General features: G+C 34.3%; 3 protein-coding genes across 8 annotated transcripts in view; 1 reads left to right on the forward strand and 2 right to left on the reverse strand.

Annotated features, from left to right (window-relative positions):
* Positions 1-3,279, reverse strand: part of YIPF7 (Yip1 domain family member 7) — a 56,132-nt gene extending 52,853 nt beyond the window's left edge. The window contains exon 1 of the mRNA XM_055111311.2: positions 3,145-3,279. The gene's annotated coding sequence lies outside the window, so the exon portion shown is untranslated. The remainder of the gene's footprint in view (positions 1-3,144) is intronic.
* Positions 3,150-18,654, forward strand: part of GUF1 (GTP binding elongation factor GUF1) — a 36,337-nt gene continuing 20,832 nt past the window's right edge. For 3 of the 4 annotated variants that reach the window (XR_004671032.3, XM_055111309.2, XM_003832235.7), the window contains exons 1-13: positions 3,150-3,572; positions 5,250-5,361; positions 5,502-5,650; positions 5,931-6,011; positions 7,149-7,226; positions 8,051-8,134; positions 10,778-10,842; positions 11,323-11,526; positions 12,807-12,946; positions 14,086-14,209; positions 14,644-14,776; positions 15,518-15,661; positions 16,468-16,601. Coding sequence is in view for 3 of the 4 variants with exons in the window: in XM_055111309.2 (XP_054967284.1) it covers positions 3,180-3,572; positions 5,250-5,361; positions 5,502-5,650; positions 5,931-6,011; positions 7,149-7,226; positions 8,051-8,134; positions 10,778-10,842; positions 11,323-11,526; positions 12,807-12,946; positions 14,086-14,209; positions 14,644-14,776; positions 15,518-15,661; positions 16,468-16,601 (1,841 nt within the window). In the remaining variant the exon portion in view is untranslated. The remainder of the gene's footprint in view (positions 3,573-5,249; positions 5,362-5,501; positions 5,651-5,930; positions 6,012-7,148; positions 7,227-8,050; positions 8,135-10,777; positions 10,843-11,322; positions 11,527-12,806; positions 12,947-14,085; positions 14,210-14,643; positions 14,777-15,517; positions 15,662-16,467; positions 16,602-18,654) is intronic. The other variant, XM_008957619.6, reaches the window with a different exon arrangement.
* The window catches only part of GNPDA2 (glucosamine-6-phosphate deaminase 2), a 44,475-nt gene continuing 32,836 nt past the window's right edge, over positions 7,016-18,654 (reverse strand). For 2 of the 3 annotated variants that reach the window (XM_055111310.1, XM_063603760.1), the window contains 2 exons: positions 7,397-7,457; positions 7,016-7,199 (listed from right to left, as the gene is read on the reverse strand). In XM_055111310.1, the coding sequence (XP_054967285.1) occupies positions 7,154-7,199; positions 7,397-7,457 (107 nt within the window). In that variant the 3' untranslated portion in view covers positions 7,016-7,153. Of the gene's footprint in view, positions 7,200-7,396; positions 7,458-17,495; positions 17,586-18,654 lie in introns of all 3 variants that reach the window. The other variant, XR_004671033.2, reaches the window with a different exon arrangement.

The raw sequence follows: 18,654 nt of genomic DNA on the forward strand, positions 1-18,654 counted from the left end.
ACTCATATTCCCTTCGGTATATTTACAAATATAGAAACCATACAATAGTTGTGGATTAATGTACTATATGAGTGCAATCTCCATATTATATATTTATTTTTACAGAAAAACTGAGTCTTGATTTATGAGTTTGTAAATTATTTAAGCTCTTCAGAAGTCCTCGCCTCAAATAAAATGCTACTGTCCTGAATGTTGGCCCTGTTCTCTACTGACTATTAACCCAATTTATTGTGTGTTTTTCCGCATTTGTATCCTTGCTCAGCTGAGCCGAGTTTACTGGAGTGGTTAAGGGTGCAGGCTCTACAGCTGGACTGTGTGGACTCACAGCCCTAGTTCATCACTAACTGTGACTCTAGACAGTTATTTAAAAAGCGTTGGCCACATTTTTCTTGGAAATCTATGAAACAGAGATAATAAGAGTGCCAGCAATAGAGGGCTCTGTGAAGATCGAATGAATTGATACAAAGTATGTAGAATAGTACTGGGAACTGAGAAAATGTGTTATGCTGTTGATTATTCCTCTGCTTAAGTTCCATTTATTTCCCTGGATAAAAACAAAAAACTGCCTATCCTTTGAAGCACATGAAAGATACCTCCTCTCTGAAGTTCAGTCACTATACCTCCTGCTTCTTCTCAAGTTGAATAATAAAGAAACTTGTGCAAAGATATTGCAAGAGATGAGCTTTAGTTTCCAAAAATTTGGATTCAAATTTTTTTTTGCATTTATCTATCATGTAATTTATCTATCATGTAATTTAAGACATTTTGCTTAATTTGTTTGAGTTTCCACAGCTAGTTTATAACCTGACACAGTGGAGCTCAGCATTTTTCTAACAAATATGTTTTTCCATTTGTAGGTTGGGAAATATAATGTCAGCCTTATAAGATACTGCAGTTTTCTAAAGTGTGGGACAAATTCCTGTGGAGGCACCAAGATAGATACAGACATGGTATCAAGGATACTGTGTTATTCAGATAAAGTTTTTCTTTCAACCCTATTTAAATGCTTCTTGCTAGGTCAAAGAGAAAAATCTCAGTTTGAGGCTAATGTTTTTAAATTATTTTCTAATATCTGCTAATCTCCCTTTTGTAATCCAGACAGACCAAACCTACAATTGAATCACATTTTTTATTCACTACAGTTATATTTACTGTTACTCTTATGACAGCTCATCATGCTTTCTCCATTAATGGTATCTACGTTTTCTTTTAAAAAGAATTCATTTACATATAAAGGTAAGTTAAAGAAAAATATAAAGTACATAATATCGGTATGAGGATTGACAAAGATTCTTGACCAAACTCTAGCCTGACTCCTCTAAGCCCTCTTATCAGCAAAGCCTCAAACTTGCCTATAAAAACTACAGACCCTCAGCACAAATGATTTCATCCACATCCTTCCCCTACCGGCTTGCCCACACATTAAAAGACTTGAACAAACTCATATAGTTTATAACAGCTCAAGGCTGCATCTCTAAGATGAAGCCCTCTTAAATTTCTGTCTGAGAAAGCTCAAGACTGACAAAATAATTTATTTGTTCCAGCCAACATGTGAAAGTAGCACTCATTTCCTAGTGTCTGCGGGAAGGGTAGGAGCCTTATTTCCATAAGCAACAGTTTACAACCCAGATGGATTTCAAATGGACCATTCTTCCGCCCTTGTTTTTTGTAAATTTCCGTTTCCCTGACTTTGATCAAGCCCAGTTGTTCTCTTTCCCTACTCCCGCATTCTCCTTTTAAAATACAGTCGCCTCTGGACAAATTGTAGTTTAGTTCATTCTGGATCTTACTCCCGATTGCATTAGTATATCACTATAATAAAAATCTGTCTTCACCACTTTAACTGGTGTCTGCCTTTATCTTTGACAGGATATGGTGAAAATTAATGAGGGTAATTGTGCAAATTATGGAAGTCTGGGCAACATTGAATATAAATTATTGTGTTTACTTCAAGATAGTTGTTAAATTCATTCTCTTACAAGTGTGACAGAATTAATCGTCTATCAAGTACTGTTTTAATTCATAAAAGTTCCAAGAAAGGGCCAGCCGCGGTGGCTCACGCCTGTAATCGCAACACTTTGGGAGGCCGAGGTGGGCGGATCACGAGGTCAGGAGTTCGAGATCAGCGTGACCAACATGGTGAAACCCCGTCTCTACTAAAAATACAAAAATTAGCCATGATTGCTGGCGCGCGCCTGTAATCCCAGCTACTCAGGAGACTGAGACAGGAGAATCGCTTGAGCCCAGGAGGCAGAGGTTGCAGTGAGCCGAGATAGCGCTACTGTACTCCAGCCTGGGCGACAAAGCGAGACACCATCTCAGGGGGAAAAAAAAAATCCAAGAAAGAACTGAGTCTGGTACAGAATTCTTGATCCTAAGAAATCCTCCAAATGAAGAAACTTTCAAAGGCTCTGGAAACAATACGAATGATTCTGTCTTCAGTCACAATGATGAACTGAACACAGCTGTCATCTCCCTCCTTCGCACCAAATTCTGGATATTCCAGAAAAGCGCAAGAGAAATAGTGGGAGACAAACACTGGATGCAATCCTCCTATCATCTCTGTTTTATCCCCCATTCTTACTTCGTCAGAGCTCATTCCATGAAGTGGTAACTTGATGACGATGGAAACATTGGGGGTCCAGCATGGAACTTTTTCCCACCTTTACTTCTTGCCAAAACCTTCCTGGATTCAGTATTGCAATCAATGTTATGGCCCGTTTCCTTTCAGATGCACTTCAAGATTAGCTCAGTCACTGACAACATGGGGAATATATTTCGACCTCCAGATTTTAAAAGTGCCATTATTATTTTGCCATTAGGTAGAAGGCTAAGTCTCAACGTTGTGCTAATAATAGCATCTTTAAGTCCCTGGACTAAGACCTCGGCTCCTGGTTCGGGAATCAGACTGCCTGGGCGGCACTCCAGGCTCCACAGCTCCCCACCTGTGAGCTCCTGGGCAAGTCACTCGGTCCGGATTTCCAGAGGTTGTTTGGGGGAACTGACAGTACACACACCACAGGGCAGTGAGAAAGAAAGAGACAATGCAAAGGAATTGGCACAGCACTCAGCAGACAATATAAGCTAATATGTACTCTGTCTACACCCTGCGTTTTAGGGAGTTAATCGAAAGCCTCCACTCACGTGACCACTCCACTACCCGGCGCCAAGACACGCTGATGTCACGACGGCGTGCGGCGCGCAGACGTCGGCAAGCTGCGCCGCGCCTTCGGGTTGCTTCCGGATCTGATACTTGGGCAGAGCTCCCCGGGGTTCATTGTCTTCGCTTCACAGGATCTGTTTTGAGTCCTGTCCACCGGATCCTACGGGGGGTACCTTCGAAAAAAAACGGGCTATGCTGCTGTTGCGTGTGGGTACCCTCTCCTGACGCCTCCGCCGCCCGGGTCATGTGGACCCTCGTGGGTCGGGGCTGGGGGTGCGCACGCGCTCTCGCGCCACGAGCCACTGGGGCCGCGCTTCTGGTGGCCCCGGGGCCCCGGCCCGCGCCGACCCTTGGGGCTGCTCCAGAGTCCTGGGCTACCAACAGGCTCTACAGCTCCGCAGAATTCAAGGTGACTGCCCCCTGGAATCTGATTTAGCCAAGTTTTCAAACGTTGGAGTGCCCCATGCGATCTTGGAAATTGTATAGGGCTTTCTGGGACTAGCTCTGAACCCTGCTTGCGACTTGGTACAGGGAGGCAGAGCAGAGAGTGTGAGCACTGCTTAGGTTCCCGACCCTCCACTCCTCACTAGTGTGACCTTGGGCAAGTCACTAACTTTGTAGGTTTTCTCATTTGCAATGTCAAATGTTGATTTGTTTACGCGAGCCACTGGTCGAAGTGCTTTGCGTTTATTCATCTATTTAATTCTCCTAAAAAGCCTACTAAGCAAGTTGCTAGTAAATATTAATATAACGTCCATTTTCCAGCAAATTAAGTAGCTATGTGGCCTGGGCAAGTTACTACTTTGTCACTCTCCTACTTCATTTGTTGAATGCAGAACTAATCAAACATCCAATGGCTAATTTGTGAGATTTGTGTGATGTGAGAAGTGGACTTTTTTAGACTAATACCTAGAATGCAGGAAGTGCTTGGTGTGTCTTTGTAGTTTTATTTCATTCTACCTCAGCCAGAGCAAACCTGTGTAATTTTGACTCTGGTGGGAGAGGGTGGGAGGTTCAACAACTCTGATAATTGTGAATGGATACAGTTTAGGCAGAAAAGTGAAGTGACTGAAGGCAAGCTATAAGTATGCAGAAAGACAAAACCTTATAATTAATCAACTTTGGCCCTAATATGCCTGTGGTTTTAAAAATGGATTTATATTGCAATTCGAAGTTTAAAGATGGTGTAATTCTCTATACCTTTTGAACTGAAGGGAAAGAAAATCTACAGGGCAAACATCAGAATTAGTTTTTTTTGTTAATTTTTTTTTGGCAGACTTTCAGCTATAATTGTGCTTTTATTATCTGTCTTTATGGGGCTATTAAAAAACATAAAGCTCACGTGAATTTTATATTTCATTGTAATTTCATGATTTTGCTGATTGTGAAATATGCAGTTGATTGGAAAAAAATGTTTAGAGTACAAAAAACTGGTATATTTTGCTTGATAACAATTTCTAGCAATTTGTGATGTGTTTCAGTAAAACGTTAAAGAAGATGTGTACACGAAAAACCAGGAGTTCCATTTTAAAATATTTTTAAGTTTTAAATGATAAGTCTTTTGTTGGATGTCATCTTTTTTTCTTTCTCACCAGAGAAGCTGCAAAGTAGCAAAATTGTATCTAAAATAAAATTTTGAGGCTCAGTTAGAGACACAGATTTTTAAATAAATCTGATTCCTGATTAAATGTGTGATAGGAGCAGAAAATTTATCTTCTTTCAGCTTTTCTGTAGCTCCATTGCCTCAAAAGTTTTACTAGACAAGGTATTCTCAGGCCTTTAGAAGTTCTAGGTGTCTCATGTTCTCCACTCACGATAATAAATTCAGTTCCTGATTGGCCCTAAAAATTGTGTAGAAATGTTAAGGGATTATTATTTAGCTGTATAGTTACCTTTGGCTATTAAACTGATGTTCCTTGTAATATGAACTTAGCCGTACATGTCTTTTTCTTAGAATAATAATATAAACAATATAAATGCTAGAAATGGTATTGTTCAACGATTAAAAGAATATTCTTTGAATTGGTATACTTGTTTGATAGTATGCAAAATTTATACTCCTAAATGTGGTATTTCCCCTTTCTAGGAAAAACTTGACATGTCTAGGTTTCCTGTTGAAAATATTAGAAATTTCAGTATTGTTGCACACGTGGATCATGGCAAAAGTACTTTAGCTGACAGGCTCCTAGAACTTACAGGTATTTCATTTATGTTACATACTTAACTGATGGCTGCGAGTTATTGGGAATTACTTTTACTCTTAAATTTTAATTTTATAAGTAATATTCTCTTTTTTTTTAAAGCCCAGAGAAATATCAGTAAGTGTTTCTGTTTATAGGGACAATTGATAAAACAAAGAATAATAAGCAGGTTCTTGATAAGTTGCAAGTGGAACGAGAAAGAGGAATCACTGTTAAAGCACAGACAGCATCTCTCTTTTACAATTGTGAAGGAAAGCAGTACCTTTTAAATCTCATTGATACACCGGTAAGTTTAATATTAATTTTGCATGTATTGTTAAAGTCAACATTGTGTCAGTAGTGCAAACAGATCCTTGTTTAATTTTTGAACTGAGTATTAAACATCTGCCTTTGCTTTTTGTTTTCTCACTGTTCTTATGTTAGTGTCAGTTGTTTCAAAAGTGCAGGCTACAAAAAAGAAATGAGTATTTAACAACGTTTATCAAGTAAAGTCAATAAATTTGCCATAATGCTCTTTCCTAAAAAATTAACTCACATTTACAGGTATCAATATTTTTGTTTCTCAGGGCCATGTTGATTTTAGTTATGAAGTATCCAGGTCACTTTCTGCTTGCCAGGGTGTTTTACTTGTGGTTGATGCAAATGAGGTAGGTATTTTTCATTTTGTATGATGTGACATGTGATATGACATGACTATTTGGTTGTTTCAAGAGTTTTTCTTTAAAATGTGTTTTGGAAATAGAGTTTTTGTGTTTGAAAAGTAGATTTAATCTGTTACTTACTGAAAATCATATGGTTTCATCCTGTTAATCTGAAATATTATTACAATAAAGCATTCTCTGGAATTGACTAGTTTTTAAATTGGAATTGTTCAAAAGATTGTTGTATTTTTTTGAAGTGTGACATCATATTGTCAATGCATCTTACCAAAAAAACCCCACCAACTTTAGCAGTTCTTAATCTGAGGTTTCTATATCCATTTTTAGCAGATCTTGAGAATAAATCATTAGTTTTCAGATCATTTTAGGTGATTTTAAGGCAATAATTTGGAAGTATTAGGTTTTTAAAAAATCAATAACATTACTAAGCTCTTTTGTTGTGTAAGCCGTAAAGACACTCAGCAGATGACCATATAAGAGCTGTGAATATAAACTTTTGTTACATGTTTCTCACAAACTCTTCATTCAAAACCCAACTTTTTTTTAGTGGTGGTGGTGACAGTGTTGTGTTAAGCCGTTAAGCCTTTCCTGATCCCATCAAGGAAAGTCAATCTCTACCTTATGTAGGCAGTACTGGCCTTTATAAACCACCTTGATGACTGTGTTCTCTAATAAGCTTTGAGGTCCTTGAGAGTCCATGTTACATCTTTTGTTTCTCCAATGCCTGATGTAGTTTCTGGCACAGAAAAGGCCCTCCAATAAATGCTTTCTGAACTGAAAGGAATTATTACAGAGGATGATTCAGATGCATGGAAAAATAGGTATCATAGTTGAGCTGCCGTGTACCTTTCCTTAAAGGCTTCCTATCTCAAGCTTAGTAGACTGTCTGTTGGCTCACTCTACTTAATGTGATTATTGCTTTACCATCAGCGATTTTCATTTTGACCCCAAAGACATAAGTTGGAGAGAAAAGCATGAAGGGTAGCTACATGGCATTTTGTTTAATTTTATTATTAGCATAACGCAAAATCTCTTGATGAAGATGTATGGAATGGTCTTAAATTACAAGTTTTGTGATAGATAATAGAATGGTCATCTCAGTATCTTGTATCTTGATATTTTCAGGGAATTCAAGCCCAAACTGTAGCAAACTTCTTTCTTGCCTTCGAAGCACAGCTATCGGTAATTCCAGTTATAAATAAGGTAATTACAATGAGACAACAGTGTTGTTATTTCACTTTCTAAAAGTACAATTAATGTTTAAATGTCAGTTGTACTATTTATTATATGAGGGATCACCAGCTATTTATTAAATATATTGGTGGGATTTATCTCTTTGAATTGTATATAACAGAAGTGCAACTGAAACTCACCCTTGCACAGAGTTGAGAAGATAGTTCTCCTGAATTATCTTGTGGTAACTGAGGGCCATTTCTGTAGGGAAGGGAAGCAGGGCAGATGAAACATGTTTGTCAGATTAAACCATACATAGGAAAAGAAGAGAAGTTTATAATCTAGGAAGAAACAATACAACACATGAAGCATGACAATTTAGTGCTAAACTGAGCTCTGTCTATAAACTTCCATTTCATATTTTAAAATTAATTTAGAATCTTAATTTTAAAATCTGCATTGCTTTAATTAGATTTCTTGATAATGGAGTTAAGTTTAAAAGAAGGCCATAGGTAAGACAGCTTGTTGTCAGACTTAATGTTGTATTTAACTTAACCTTTAAAATCAGTTCACATGCTGCTTAATTGATAAATTACTACTGATCTCTTCTGCTGCCCTGGGTAGCTAACTGCTTAAGTTTTTTTTGCAAGCTCTGCTACTTAACTTCTCTTTTTCAATCATGGTTATTAAATTATACTGCTAATATATAGATTATTTTACTGCTTTTGAAAAAATATTGTAGAGGGGTCAGTTAGGTTAAAGTGGGTAAGCTTTTAATTACCTCCGAATACTGTTAATACATAATACATCTTATCTTTATTATACTAACACATAATGGATTTTTTTTTTTTAAGATAGATCTGAAGAATGCTGATCCTGAAAGGGTTGAAAACCAAATTGAGAAAGTGTTTGATATTCCAAGTGATGAATGTATTAAGGTAAAATACGTTCCTAAAAAGATTATACTTTGAAAAAAGTCTCAAGTAATTGGGCTAAGTGAAATTTCATGGTATTTGATAACCTGGCATTATATGCTGTTTTTTATAGTTTTACAAACTTCTTTTACTATTATTTCCTTTGATCCTTATCAAAAGCCCTTTTTATATTGTTAGGACATACAGAAATTATTGCGATGCTGTAGTTAAAGGAACTGAGGCTCAAAGGTTTTATCACTTTCCTAAGATCACAGGTTTAGTTAGCCAATGTGCCAGGACTAAAACACAGGCCTTCTGAAACTCCCTGCAGTATTTCTTGTGTGTCATTTTGCCCAGTGGAAATACTGTCTTTGAAGAGCAGGTTCAAACTAATTTCAGGGCTTTTGTATGTATCATTCTTGGAACTGACAAAAACCTGTTTTGTAAAAAGCTAGTTGTAGTGCTAGGAAACAATAGATTTTATTTATATCAAAGTTGCTACCATTTTAAATTTGAATTTTTATTTACCTTTGAAATGATGATCTGCTTGTTAAACAGCCACAGCCAAACTGCTATACTACATGGTAGTGTAAAGTATGTCAGCACAGCAATGTAATGTTTTTCTTTCAAGCTCATTTAATTTTCGAAAGAGCAAGTTATATATGGTTTTATATTTTGGATTATGTTATATTAAAATACAATTAACTATTCTGATTTTAATCTTAATAAAATTCATTCAGATTCTTATTTGGTATATGCCAGCTAAGAGTATGGCAGTGAATAAGACAGACAAGACCCCTTCCTTTCTGCAGACAGTCAATAAATAAGTAAACAAAGAAGTAAGCATAGGAATTATTGACTAGGATAGAGATTGTCAAGGAAATTCATTCGACAAATTGTTATTATTCTAGGTGAAATACCATCATTAACAGTGAAAAGTCTTTTTTCTTAGAGAGACGTTATGACATGGAATAACTTAGCAAAAGCGTCTCTGATAAACTGAAACGTGGAGGAATGAATAATTTTTGGAAAAACATTCCAGGAAGAGAAAAGAGCATGTGTAAAGGACTTAAATTAGGAAAAGATTTGGCATGTTTACTGATCAGAAAGGTTGATTGGATGAGAAGGCTTTGTAGGGGTATGCAGGAATCAAGTCATGCTGGGACTCGTGCTGTGCTGAAGAGCTTGAAAATTATTCTAAGACAATGGAAGGATTTTAAAGCAAGAGAAACAAATTAACCAGTCATTCAGGTAGCCTTACAGAGAATGGATCAAAGAGGTATAAGAAGAGATACAGGGAATCCAGCTATTAATGGTAGCCCAGATGTGAAATTATTATGGCTCAGTATTAACTATCCATATGAAAAGGAGATTATGATCCAGGAGGAAACAATATACATAAAACATAACAGTTCATTGCTAAACTGAGCACTGTCTACAAACCTCCATTTCATACTTTAAAATTAATAAAGAACCTTAATTTTAAAATCTGCATTGCATTAAATGATGTTTCTTGATTTGGAGATAAGTATATAAGAAGCACAGCTGCCCATAGGCAAGATAGCTCGTTGTCAGATACAAGAAACGAACCAGACCATTTATTTGATTTCTTTTTTCCAGTAATGTTAAGCTGCTCTGTATATGGGTATAGAAAAAACACATAATTGGATGCAGTCAAGGTTGAGGTTTTGTCAGCTGCCTCTAATAAGAAGAGAACAGAAAGTGGTTGAACCAGAGTGATTGTAAATGATGGATCTTGGAGTCCCATCTGGGAAAGGATAGAAACAGAGTGGAGGGTGAAGCTGATGGACAGCATCAAGTAGTATATTCAATAGTTACAAGTTAAGGACTATTGTAAAGAAAGTACTACAGTCTAGAGCAGTAGTTGTCAGTGGTGGGTGGTTTTGCCCCTGGGCAAATATTTGGAGATATTTTTGGTTTTCACATCTTGGGAGGGATGCTACCAGCATCTTGTGGGTAAATGAGGTGCCCTGGTTGCTGCTGAACATCCTGTAATGCACAGGACAGCCTCCCAAAACAAAGAATTATCTGGCCCAAAATGTCAGTAGGGCTGAAACTGAGAAATCCTGGTCTAGAGTGAATGTGAAGAGTAAGAAGTTTGAAGTCAGGATTTCAGAGATAGTCCATTTATTACCAGTGATAAAGGTCAGTCATACCATGTGGCTTGAGTGTTGGCTTGCTTTTCTGGTGTGAGAACACTAAAGTAGTAGTAAGATGCCTTATGGTTTTATGCCATCCACATACATTGTTTATCCACACAACAACCTTGAGATTTAGGCAGAATATGAATAATCACTTCATTTTTTAGATGATGAAATTTATGCTCAAAGAGATAGATACTGGTGAAATACATGCATTCAATGCAAAGACATGATTGTTACCCAGATTTCGAACTATTCCTCTTTCAATACCATAATTAGGACTCTCTTATAATTCCATTCTAGAACTGTAGAACTACCTAACTATAATAGAAAAAGAGGTATTTGTCAATATACTGTTTGCTTTGTTCTTTTCCTTTTGGTGTATTTCTCAAATTGATAACTATTGGAATTTTTTTTTCCTTCTGATCATAAGTCACAGGTCATCAAGATAGAAAAGTATAGTCTTAACTTTAAATGCTTATATTTTTCACATGTATCTTTTTAGATTTCTGCTAAACTTGGAACAAATGTTGAGAGTGTTCTTCAGGCAATTATTGAAAGAATCCCCCCGTGAGTATTTGGTGATTTTTGTACTAGTTGTCTCTATTTAATAGTTCAAAAACTGTCCATGTTTAATAGTTCAAAGACTGTCAGCTTGAACTGTTATGTTAGCTTAATGGATGTGGCAAATATTCTTGCAGGCAGCGAGAATAAATTTATTTGCTTTTAGTAATACATAGAAGGCAAGTACAGTAAAGTAAAAGTAAAGATGATTGATAGAGGTCTTTTCATGACAATCATTATAAAATATACCTCAGTACATTGGCAGTTATTTTCCTTTGCTTTAAGCTATACAAATATATTCATAAATAATTTGTTAAAACTAGAGGTTATTAAATCTAATATATTTTATAAAAAGGTCTTTTTATTTAGGCTGTTGTGTATCAAACTTTCTCAAGAACTCAAGTACAATATCTAAGTTGAAAATAGGAATTTTATTAAGATTTTAATTTAGTGTATATATATTTACTTTTTACTTATATTTACTAGTCCTAAAGTGCATCGCAAAAATCCCCTGAGAGCTTTGGTATTTGACTCCACCTTTGACCAGTATAGAGGTGTGATAGCCAATGTAGCATTATTTGACGGAGTGGTTTCCAAAGGAGATAAAATTGTATCTGCACATACTCAAAAGACATATGAAGTTAATGAAGTAGGAGTTTTGAATCCTAATGAGCAGCCAACTCATAAATTGTAAGTAATCTGCATTAGTAAAATTAAAATGCATTTGTATGTGGTTCTATTTCTGCATTTTTCTCAACTTGGTATGCTTAGAATGATCCTCATTTGGTAACTTAAAAAAAACTATTTAATGCAACTATACAGTAAATGCTCTGTCAAGGAATCTCGTGGGAAGGACAATAGAAACGTCAGTTGATACTTTTTTTATTCTAAATGACTAGTTATAACTAGATTTATGATCAAGGGTAGATTGGATCCTATATCGATGTATTTGATGAGACAATGAAAGAGTTAGTTCCCTCCACCCATATCCATATTAGGTATCATTTTTGACATTTCTTCATAACTAGATTTTCCAATGTAAAGGTGGTATAATAGAAACCTTAATAAATCTTTAGTGTGGAATTCATGGTAAAACCTTGATTAAAATTCTTGGGGAGTAGGATTAGCAAGGGTAGTGTGCATTAGAAAAACATCTGAATTGACTTGTAAAAGAACTATTTATTGAGTGCCTACTCCGTATCAGGTACTGATGAGGCATGACCTTGGTACATAATTTGAGCTTTGTAAGGTCCTGTTCCTTGTCTGTAGAAATTATTGAACCAGATGACTGTCAGATCACATTTGAGTGTTTAGTGTTATATGTCTAAAAACAGCACTATATTGAGTCAGAAAGTCTATTTTTATTTTACTGAAATATTTTAACATCTATTTATATTCTGCCATATATACCAAACATCACATCTTCATTTAAGGTTCTTAAAGCTCATTCTAAGTGTAAATCATTTTAGTTTTGTAGGGATTTTTTTTTTTTAACTAAGCTTAAACTGAACTCATAGGATTTGCTCTTTTGCTACAGGAGGAATATCAAGTGTCCAGTTTGTTGAGAGTTCACATTTTTCTTGGATAAAAATTTACCTTTTTTTCCTTTGTTAAAGAACATTTTCAACACAATTCATTAATAAAAGACATCACAAGTGTATGCTTTTGTACTTACTAGTTTCACTGTATTTACATATATTTTAGAAACTGCTGTTTAAATTGCAAAGGTTGGCAGAATCATGAAAAAGGCATTAGGTTTATAAGTAGAGAGGTCTAATGGATTGTAAGACCTGGTGTGTTCATTTGCTGACAAGCTTCAGAGTTTGATAATTGATATGTAGCACTTATTTTCAAAGTGTATGGAAAGTTTGGAAAGTGTATGATAGTTTCCTGGGAAGGTAGAACTAATTGTGAGTTATGTGCTTGAAACATTAAAGCAGTAAATATTTGCATATAATAATTTTATTTAGATATGCAGGACAGGTGGGCTATCTGATTGCTGGGATGAAAGATGTCACTGAAGCGCAAATAGGAGATACATTATGTTTACATAAGCAACCAGTGGAGCCCTTGCCTGGGTTTAAATCAGCGAAACCAATGGTATTTGCAGGTGAGGAGTTCACAAATTCAAAGGTTGAGGGCCATGATATTTTTAAACTAAAAGTCTGTCTCAGTGGTTAAGGAAAAAATACACATTCTGGTTATTTTAAATAACCACTAATTCCAGCATATTGTTTCACTTTGTGCTGTTTATCAGTTTATAATTTCATATGTGTGATGAAATTATATGTGGGAGATCATTTAGGATGTGTTAAGAAATAAGTTCTTAAGGAGGAAGCTGTGATATATAGGATACAGTAATATAAATTTCTTTCTTATTTTTCTAGGGAGTTCATTATTATATTTGAAACATTTTTCTAATTAGGATGTTCTTATTAGTAATTATCAGTAGACACTGACTGAGTGCCTTCATATTCGACAGACTTTCTTTAATATTGTACTGTACTAATGTAGATATGACAGAGAATGGTGTTGCCTCAAGTACGTATAATTTCAGAATCTTTTACTTCATTTACTTTGGAAAAAGGAAGACCTGATTGAAGGTCATCAGGTTACTCTGTGCTGAGTATCTAGCCCTTAATTTTTGCCCTACAGTCTCTCTCACTGGGAATTAGGAACTTTGTTTACCCCTACCTTTAGGCAAAGTCAGTCATGTGGATTTTAGAGGACTTCAGAGGTGTCAGATGAAAGAGAATCAGTAGTGATTCCCATAGTTTTTGTCAGTAAATACCAAAAAGCAAAATTTAACTATGGTTTTAAGTAGATAATCTGCCTTAGAGAATTGAGAGTGCAGTATAGTTTTCATGTCGACTCCTATTTTTATCCAATAATAAAGTTTCATTTGGGTTGTGGAATGTCTTGTGCTTTTGTTTTTGAAATTACACTGTGTTTTCTTAATAGGCCTAATTCCCATGTTTTTTTTTCTTTTCCCTGTATTTTTTCAAAAACATTAAAAACATTATTTGGAGTGCAAATCTAGTTGTATATTCTTTCAGACTAATGACTTGTAAGATACTTTGAAACCAAATAATCATTCATTTTTAGCAAACCAATATTTTGGTCAATAAAATACAAGAAAGTAATTTAAAAGGTAAATGACTAATTTGGAAGTTGGCAGCACTACACATGTGGTTTGATAGGTCTGCAGGCAGCTTATCACGTGATAATTAGAAATCATTGTATCCCCAGGAATGTATCCTCTAGACCAATCTGAATATAACAATCTGAAGAGTGCTATAGAAAAACTGACTTTAAATGATTCCAGTGTGACCGTTCATCGGGATAGTAGCCTTGCTCTGGGTGCTGGCTGGAGGTAAGATTCATTCACATGTGTTTTATAGGAAAGGGAGGTGTAAATGGTGTATTTTTAAAATATTTTTATAGGAAAGGGAGGTTTTTAAAAAATATCTTTATAAGTAAGGGAGGTATAAAATGGTGCATTGTTCTGGAACATTTACTGAAAATAAGTTTATATTAGTGTAAAGTGAACGAAAACAATTTTTATCTGCCTGTTTCACGTTGTGGATTGACATTTTATGGGTAAGTTTTATAGTGATTTAAAATAGATTCCCAATGGAAGATTTTAATCTTATTTAACAAAATTATGCTAGCATTTAATTATATTGTGAATTGTTTGAATGACTTAATTCCATCCCTCCCTTAAAGTAACAATATGTTCATTAAAAAAAAAAAAAAATGAAGCCCATGGGACATAAACATTTTGGAGTTTGTCTTTTCCTCCCCCAGGCTAGGATTTCTTGGACTTTTGCACATGGAAGTTTTCAACCAGCGACTGGAGCAAGAATATAATGCTTCTGTTATTTTAACAACCCCTACTGTTCCATATAAAGCTGTACTGTCATCATCAAAATTGATAAAGGTACTTGGTATTTAGTACTGGTATTTAGTACTGTTTTGCATTAGTCTCTTGGAAAAAATAAATGTGTGTATATACAATGCAGGAGAAGCTTTTTACTATACCAATAGCTGATTAAGTATTAAACAAAATATTTATTGATTAGTAGTAATAAACATTGAATTACCCTATGGCTAATGTTGAAGAACTTTTTTGAAAACTAATTTATGCAATATTTTTCTTAACCTGATATAATCTCCAGATTATCAAAACTAGTCTATTGCTGATCGTAAAAGGTAAAATTAGTAGTGAAAATAATGTTCTGATTCTAGCACAAAGATGAAAAATGTAATTTTGGTCATAAGTAATTTATCCTGTAAAAAGTGAAGCATTCATTCTGGTGACTGGGAAATTTTAAATTTCAAATCAGTGATGAAGACAGTATTGTATTCCACGTAAGTGGCAATCTGTTCATTTTAAACAAATACTAATTTTGGCAATCTAAATATTTTCCAACAAAATTAACTTATTAGACTATAATGTTTTATAAGTGTCAGGTTAAAGTGTATTCTTTTGTCATACTTCTTCTAAATGGTCCATGAAATATGTTTAGTAAATATCAATAATTGGAATATATTGTTTACTAATACTTGTTATTAATATTAAATGATTACAGCTGGAGGGATTTTAAAATATAAGGCAAACAAGAAAAATGATAATCATTATATTAAGATTTTAAGTATTGCTGATTTTTCTAATTTTTAGGAACATAGAGAAAAAGAAATTACAATTATCAATCCTGCACAATTCCCCGATAAATCAAAAGTAACAGAATATTTGGAGCCAGTTGTTTTGGGCACTATTATCACACCAGATGAATACACTGGAAAAATAATGATGCTTTGCGAGGTATAACTATAATACAATTTAATACAAAATTAGGTTTTAGTCCTCTGAAATAGTGATTTCCAACTCAGGTTTTAAAAGATTTCTTTCTGCTGAGCATACTGAATTTAATGAGATTTTCATATATATATCTGTCTATATCTATACACATAGATATGTATACTTTTTAAATTATTTTGATTTTAAATAAAAATATTTCTGATAATTTGTGTAATTTACTGATTTGATATGTTAGCCCAAAGGAAAGAAATTTGATAATTAGCTAAATGTATAATTTCGCCTTTTTGAGTAGTTTGAAAGATAATTATAGTACTTCAGGGACCATAAATTTGAAGGTACTCCCATTTTGCTTTAGTTCTCACCACATTGTAATAAATGATTTAATCCACAAATGGTATGTAATTATATTCCTTAAAAATATCTATGTGAAATACTCTGATACATATTGGAAAGTGTGTCAAATGGTGACTTGAGCTTTGATTAGGTTAAAAACTAGATTGTAATCTTGGTCTTAACTTTTAATTTCTCTGGACCTAATTATTTGTAAAACAAGAAATTAGGACTTTTGACTTTATATGTAGTTACATTTGATTTACTGTTAAATGAAATAGTGTTCATTTTAAAAGATAAAATTGTTAGATAAAGATTAAAAGCTTTGGTAGCAAGCCTAATGCAATTAAAATATAAAATGTTTCTCTCTGGATTATAAATACTGCCTATAAGTTTTTACTAGACCTTTAGAGAAATACATTATTCCTCAGTATTTGAGTAGGTTATCATTAAACCCATTTTCTTCCTTCCCTTTTTAGGCTCGAAGAGCAGTTCAGAAGAATATGATATTTATTGATCAAAATAGAGTTATGCTTAAATATCTCTTTCCTTTGAATGAAATTGTGGTAGATTTTTATGACTCTCTGAAATCCCTATCTTCTGGATACGCTAGGTAAAAAAAAAAATGAGAACCTAAGATGTCTGACCAACTTTTTTGAAATATTGATGAGCAAGGGTATACTAATTCTTCATTTATTTAGTAATTTCAGCTTTCTTGAAGGTAGTTGAGAATCATACTCTAAGGTTAGAATGACCTGGAACAACTTTATAGGTGTTACAGACTACTTGTGATTTGCTTATAGGAGAAAAGTTTCCTTTGATTTATTATCTAACTTTTATTTCTCTTTTAACAAAAAAAGTTAGTCCCCTTTTCATGAAGAGCTGTATTCCTTGTCTGTTAAGAATTAGACCTAATTTCAAAAATTTACCATAACCTCAGTGGCACTTTTAAAATGTATATTTATGTTATGCAATCTCAAGAGCATCTATTTACATTTGAAAAATAAAAGTGCATATTCAGTTTGTAAAAAATGTTAAATGTGCCGCTCCATTAGTGAACACTTTAATAACTTAGTCTTTCGAGGAACAGGTTGTCCTCATCACGAAAACCTTTGTGTATCTCATAGGAGTACATGGAGAAAAGCCAGATAAAAGTGAAAGGAGAGTTACTATTAAATAACAAATAAGAAACTCAGGGCATAGCATTCTGAGAGGCTGTTTGTTGTTGTTGTTGTTGTTGGGGCATATAACTCTAGATACCCTCACTATGCCATAAAATCTTATGTTACAGGATAGTATACATAGAAAACAGATGTGAAACATGGGGAAGCAGAAGGGGAAAAATGAACATTGACATCTATAAAACTCCCACACAGTGCATGAATGTTAATGTTAACATGCAGAGACAAATTCCAGTGTTTAACAAACATGCTACAGTGACTTGGAAGTTTAACTGTATTTAATCATCTTGTCAGTGAAGAGAGTTAGCATATATAATTCTTCTTACCAAGGAATCTTCATGTTCCTTTGTATTGAGAATTTTCTTCTACTTTGTCACCCAGTTTTTTCTTCTTCTATGTCTTCTTTCAGACAAGACCTTGAGCAAGTAAGTGGCAATGGAATTTAAAGTAAAATGAATTGAGGGGCATATTAAAATTACTAGAGTTGAAAGGAAGATTACTAGGTTTAATGTTTATAAATATTTTTAACAGAAGTCTGTCAATTTTAGTTTGCATTTGGGTACTACTTTCTGAATTATAAGTGGTCTTAAAAAGCCTTGTCGTTTGGAAACTTAAATACATTTTGAATTTAATGAGAGAACATGATTTATTTTTGAACTACATAAAAATAAAATATTCCAGCTTCCAGCATTAAGGTAATTATGTTCAAGATGGATGTTTTACATAGGCAGTCAATTCCACACTTAACAGAAAGTCATCATAGGCTATGAATTAAGATCAGGAAAAAATTTATTTCATACCAGGAGGCAAGAATCAACGGCAACTAGTAGCTTTTTGGAATTACAAATGTGTTTCCTGCATTCTAAGGAAACACTAGAATACCTATGTTTTCAATAGAGGTTAGGTATCAATTGGACTGCTTGGAAACAAAAACACAATTTTTATAATGATTTCTTTTGAAAAAATGGGTTAAGAAATTTTTAAGATTTTTAATATTTTGGACCACAACATAGCTGGAGCTGTAACAACTTCAAAGTTAAGGACCATGTCTGTTTTATTCTCTATTTGCTTTGTATTCTGTATGATACTTAACATGGTATCTTTCATACAGTAAATGTATAAGTGATGCTTCGTGAAGAAAGAAAGGATTTTAACAGTACTTCTGAAAATAATCTGTTAATAGAGTGTATTATTGTCACTTTATGACCTTCCTGCTGAAAATCTTTAGAAACCAAACATAATTTTGCAAGTCCAGGCACCAGTTGTTTTAAAATTAAGACAATAGGAGTATACGTATTCTTGTCTGTGATTGGGACAACTTGTAAGCCTAATTGAAATTTTCTTTAGACTTCAGTTTTATAAGTGAAACATTTAAATGTCTGTTTTGACTAACATTGCAAGCTTTGACCACATTGTTAAAAGTAATAGCTGAAACTAAGTGCTTGTGTGTGCTAAGCTAGGCTCTGTTTAAACACTTATTATGTA

The sequence above is a fragment of the Pan paniscus genome, chromosome 3 (genome assembly GCF_029289425.2).
Source record: "Pan paniscus chromosome 3, NHGRI_mPanPan1-v2.0_pri, whole genome shotgun sequence".
Classification (NCBI taxonomy): domain Eukaryota; kingdom Metazoa; phylum Chordata; class Mammalia; order Primates; family Hominidae; genus Pan; species Pan paniscus.